At 35.5% G+C, this 6000-nt stretch overlaps 1 protein-coding gene across 1 annotated transcript in view; it reads left to right on the forward strand.

Annotated features, from left to right (window-relative positions):
* The window catches only part of CEP350 (centrosomal protein 350), a 187389-nt gene that overhangs the window by 74600 nt on the left and 106789 nt on the right, over positions 1 to 6000 (forward strand). The window contains exon 11 of the mRNA XM_044673549.1: positions 262 to 383. Within this exon, the coding sequence (XP_044529484.1) occupies positions 262 to 383 (122 nt within the window). The remainder of the gene's footprint in view (positions 1 to 261; positions 384 to 6000) is intronic.

The following is a 6000-nucleotide window of genomic DNA, read 5'->3' on the forward strand; positions in this document are numbered from 1 at the left end:
ATGGCTTATGATATTATGAAAATTTAACTTTGATCCTTGTAATGTTTAATTTTGTAAAACTTGGATGAGAGGGAGATTGATATTTTTAATTGGTATTGTTCTTATTTAAACCTTCACTTGAAGTAAAGCTAAATGTAATTGATTTTACTTTGAAATATATGCACACAATGGAGTAAAGCTGAAGTGGTACCAGTTTTTTCTTTTTTAAAGAATTTCCCATTTTGGTAAAGGTAACATGAATTTGATGTTTTTCTCTTTTAGGTAAGACCAGGGTACCAACCATCTGGAGAATCTGACAAAGAAAACAAAGTACAAGAACGCCCCCCCAGTGCATCCTCCAGTAGTGATATGTCTCTCTCAGAACCTCTACAGCCTCTTGCAAGGTAAGGTGTGGTAAGAAATACAGTCCATTCCAAATAAAATATGAAGTTTAATGTAGCATTTTAAAAAAGTTTTACTGTGCCTTAAAAAAACAAAACCCTTACTTTCTATCTTTGAATCAATACTTTATATTGGTTCTAAGGAAGAAGAGTGGTAAGGCCTAGAAATTAGGGGTTAAACAACTTGCGCAGAGTAACACAGCTAGGAAGTGTTGACATCCAGATTTGAATCCAGGACCTCCTATCTCTAAATCTTGCTCTCAACACATTGAGCCATCTAGTTGTCCCACGTTTTTAAAATAACATTAACATCTATATTCCCCACTCCCACCATTAATGCTCCATTATAACAAAGAAAAACAGATAAGTAAAACTCAATTGACAAAGGAACTATGCTAATAGAGTATATACCATTTCTTATCCATTGTATACTTCCCTCCCAACTCCCTTGCCTCCTGAGAGGAAGAAGTGTTTAATTTGTTCTCTGAAACTATTTGTTTACTTCTCTAAATCTGAGAAAGACTTCCTTTTAGTGTTGTCTTCATTGTGAAAGTATATCGTTACTCTATATTTTCTTGGTTCCTTCTTTGTATCAGTTATACAAATCTTTTCACATTTCTCTGAAATCTTCATGTCTGTCATTTCTTGTGGTTCGGTAATACCCTGTTATAATGATATGAATTGTTTAGATATTTTCAGTAGTATACAACACTTCTTTATTCTGTTTTAGGGTTTTCTTGACAAAGAAACAGGAGTGGTTTGCCATTTCCTTTTCCAGCTCATTTTCCAGATGAGGAAACTGAGGCAAACAGGGTAAAATGACTTCCCCAGAGTCACACAGTTAATGTCTGAGGCAGATCCAACTTCAGGCCCAGCACTCTCTCTGGAGTTCAATTCTGTCCTCAGACACAAGCTATATGATTCTGAACAAGTCACTTTTAACCTTGTTTGTCTTAGTTTCCTTATCTGTAAAATGAGCTGAAGAAGGAAATGGCAAGCTACTCCACTCTTCTTGGCCAGAAAATTCCAAAAGGGATCATGAAGAGTTGGACACGACTGAAACAACTGAACAACTTCCTATCTATATTAGCTGCCAAATATTGATATATTATAATTTATTAAGCTTTTCCACGGTCGATAGGTAACCACTTTATTTTCAGTTTTTTCTTGTTTTTTTTTCCTGCAGCAGCGTACTAATAAGAATATTTGTTATGTGTAGAATCTTCCTTTCTATCATTGCCTTTCCTGGGGCATGTGTTTTGTAGTAGGATTTCTGTGTCAGAAAGTCAGAACATTTTAGTAACTTTGTTTTCCCATTCCAAATTTATTTTCCAGGATGATTAGATCTTTCACAATTCTACCAACTATTAAGGCGTCTGTCTCACTATAACTCTTCTAATATTGACTCTTCTGATCTTTATCATCTTTCAAATGTGAAGTCAAACCTCAGAGTTTAATTTGCATTTCTCTTTTTATTAGTGATTTTGGAACATGCCATATAATTGTTTAATGCAGATAGCATTTTAGTCCTCCTATTGAGGTTAGCTATAGTTCATATAAACTTTCTAATCTTCCATAAAATCATTATACTGTGTTATACCTTTGATTTCTAATCATCATCTGAAACTTAAGTTAGTCAAAACTGAAGTATCTTTAAAAGGCAAATTTGCCTTCTCTCAAGTTTCTTATTACCATCAATGGCACATTCTTGTGCCCCAAACTTTTGTAATTTGAAGCCGTTTTCATCTTTTTTCCCAGACTCATCAAATTCAGGCATTGTTCCTTGCCAGTAATTCTCCTTTGTGTTTCTTTGATTTGATTCCCTTCCCATTTTTATGATCACCACCTTAGTTCAGGTCTTATGATCTCTTGAATTACTATTCACCATTTTTTAATAGATTTAAATATTACCTCTACCAAACTTTACCCGATTCTACCATTTGGTAACAATCCATCCCCCTCCAGCTTCATTTAACACATTTTATAACACGAATGTGCTTTTTAGTAATATGTATTGTCGTTTCCTGTGCTTTTGACTTATTCTATATTAGCTTATGAACTACATGATGGCAGAAATCATGCCTTATCAAAAATATATACTTCCTTTTTAATCAGTGCTTGTTATATGGGTAAATTTTTGCCATAGCTTCCTACCTTATATTCATACTCCTTTCTCCTTGTTACAGTAAATCTCTATAAGGAAATGCTTGAATTAACTTGTTTTGCTTATGCCTTTTTCCTTTTCAAAAATTTGCTTCCTGACATATCAAAGTATTTAGAATGAACTTTTGGAGATTAATCTAACACCATCATTTTACATCTGTGGAATGTGAGGCTGGTGGAGAGTAGAGATTTGTTAGGAGTCTTCATCAGTCACAATGGTGATAAGTAGTAGGGTTGGAAAACAAAAACAGTTCTGTCTCCAAATCTAGTGTTTTTTTTAATACCACAAATTGTACCATGACTCACCACTCAAAAATTTTCAAGATCCTCTGCCAAAGTGAGCCACCTATTTCATTAAATTTTATGCTACTTTTCTTCACTGAACTTCTTTTCAGTTAAGCTACTCTGTTTTCCCAATTCGTTATAAGACTTTTTTTGGGTATATTTGTTCTTCTTTCTTCCTTTCTGCCAATTTATATTCTTTTCTTGAGGGACAAAACCTTCAAAATGTCTATTCTAAAGATTCAGCTCAAAACATGGTTACTTAGCTCTCAAAAAATTTGTTCAACCTATATGAAAATAATTTTGATGAAGGAACTGATTTTTAATTTTTAAATGAGGTTGTACCAAATAGATATACATATTTGGGTTTCTTTACACAAATTTCTCTTCTTGCCATCTGTTTGAATTTCCCAGTTGAATAAGATTGAAGAAATGAAGTATTTGAGGTGACATAGCACATCTTAACTATAAGAGTTTACTTTAAATCTTGAAATAAATTGGTATTAAATAGTGTAATGTAATTAGATGATAGAATCCATTTTTAAGACATAGCATAATGGAAAAGATGACTAAATTTGAGGGTCAAAGAATATGTATTCAAATTCCAGTTCTGTCATTTACTGCCATTATAATTTGAAGTAAGTTATTTAACTTCAGGGGCTTCAGTTTCCTCATTTCTGAAATGAAGGCACTGAATTAAATCATCGTTAAGATCTCTTCCAACTCTAAATAGATGATCCTGTCACTCAGACTGCTACAGTGTGGTGTGGTGGAAGAAGTGCTAGAATGGGAGTCAAAAAGTCTAAGTTGAGTTTCTACTTAGCTACAAGATCATAGAGAAGTTGTTTGATTTCTCTGGTCTTATTTCCCCATCTTCAAAATGGGTATAAGAATAGTTTTCTAGTACATGCCTCAGCAGGTACTTTATTAATTATAAAGCCCTACTCTATTAGTATTCATTGGGTTGTTTTCTTTTTAAACCATTAGTTTCTGTCTTAGAATTGTTACTAAGTATTGATTCCAAAGCAGAAGAGCAGTGAAAGCTAGGCAATTGGAATTAACTGACTTGCCTGGGGTCACATAGGTAGAAAGTATCTAAAGCAAATTTGAACCCAGGACCTCCCATCTCTAGACTCTGCTCTTTATCCACTAAGCCACCTTACCTGTTCCTTTCTATTCATTCTTAAATGATGGATTTCTATGCTGTAACTATTTTCCTAGGCTGGAGACTGTTACAAATCCATACTATCTAAATGGAGGTTACTATGTGCTCTTGGAGCTCATTCTCTGGATTAGAAGGACTTAAAAATCAAAAGTTTGTTTAGAGCAGTAATGGCAAACCTTTTAGAGATGGAGTGTCAGCCCCACCACCACCATATGCGGTGCCCCTCCCTACCACTGTGTGTCAGACTTGTCCCACCCTCTCTTACCCCACATAAGAGAGGGAGAAAGAGCTCCCATTAGGCTGCTGGGCAGAGGGGTGCATGTAGTGAGGAATGCCCTCAGCAAGTGTAAAGAGCTGGACGGGAGTGGCACAAGTGCTCTGCTCCTCTCCTGCTCTGCCACCTGTGAGCCACTCATCTTACCCCCTGTGTACTCCCATTGGGCTGCTGGGCAGAGGGGTGGATGAAGTGAAAAAAATGTCATCAGGCATGGTGGAGAGGGGGAGGGGAGCAGCCCCACCTGAATCTTTGCCTTTCTAGTAAAGAACTTTGGGGGTGGGGGTGCCAGAGAGTGCTCTGCATGCCCTCTCTGGCACCTATGTCATAGTTTCACCATCATTGGTCTAGGGAAAGATATCTTTAGAAATGTTTTAAGTAGAAAGAAAAATCTTTTCCTCGCTCAACTATAATATTTAGTGACATGCAAGCTACTTTAAATGATTTGACAATTGAACTTAGGAATTTTGCATCTCTATACTTTGTAAAATGACATAATTTGTATAGTGGCTAGAGTTAGACTTGGAGCCAGGAATACCTGAGTTCTGCTTTTTTGTGTATATTGACTATATGATTGTGGGGAAGTCACTTAACCACCCAGTGCTCTAGGCAGCTTTTATAAGATTCCAAGTTTCATAGAAGGTGCCAAATTGCATTTGTAGAGGGAGATTTTTCTTGTAGATGTTCCCCAATGAAATCACAAATCCAGCCCCTATCTCTGCCCCTTGTCCTTGGTAACTATTATTCTATTGTGGTTCTGAGAATATTTTTATATTTAGTTCAAATCTTCTTTCTCTAACATTCTGCTATTTTGTTCTAGTTTTGTCCATGGGCAGCACAGAATGATTCCTCACTTTTGCTTGGCAGCCTTTTATATATTTGAAGAGAGATATATCATGTCGTATGTGTGTGTGTGTGTGTGTGTGTGTGTGTGTGTGTGTGTGTGTGTGTGTGTGTGTGTGTGTGGTAGACCAACTATCTCATTTTTTGAATCACACATGTTATTTTTTTCAGCCTCTACAGTTATACACTTCCTTCTTTGGATGTTTTCTGTTATGTCAGTGTGCTTCAAATCAAAATGTAATACTCCGAACTGAATATAGCACTTCATTTATTTCCAGATCAGCACAAACTACTATGGTTCTTTATTTTATGCTGTGACTTGGATTTTTTATATTTATAATAATAAGCCTAACATGGAGTTAACTTTTTTCTTTGAAGGCATATTATTGAGTCAAGTTACGCTTGGGGTCAATTAAAACACCTCAGATTTGTTTTTAAATGAGCTATTTCTATGCTCAATCCCTTTGTAAAAGTGAAAAGAAAAAAGACAGTACAAAATTTCGAGACTTCACAATTATTTATATTGAATTTTACCTTGTTGTTTTTGACCTGGAGTTAATTCATGTTCAGATAATTTTGAATCTTGATCTCTATCTCAGTTTTGAGTCATCCTTCAAATTTGACAGACATTTCTTCTATGTTTTCTGCATAGTTATTGATATAAATCTTGAACTGGACAGAACTAAATAATAATAGCTTCATTTGTATATATCTTTAGGGTTTTTACAAAGTGCTTTCCTAACAATAGTCTTAAGAAGTATTGTAAATGTTATCCGTATATATCCTTATCTAGAGAAATGAGGAAACTGAAACTTAGAAGTGAAGCTGACTGACTTACCTTAGTATACTGTTGCCTCCCCACCCCAAAAACACCTCCCCCCCCCGCCCTCCCC

This window comes from Gracilinanus agilis, chromosome 4 (genome assembly GCF_016433145.1).
Source record: "Gracilinanus agilis isolate LMUSP501 chromosome 4, AgileGrace, whole genome shotgun sequence".
Taxonomy (NCBI): Eukaryota; Metazoa; Chordata; class Mammalia; order Didelphimorphia; family Didelphidae; genus Gracilinanus; species Gracilinanus agilis.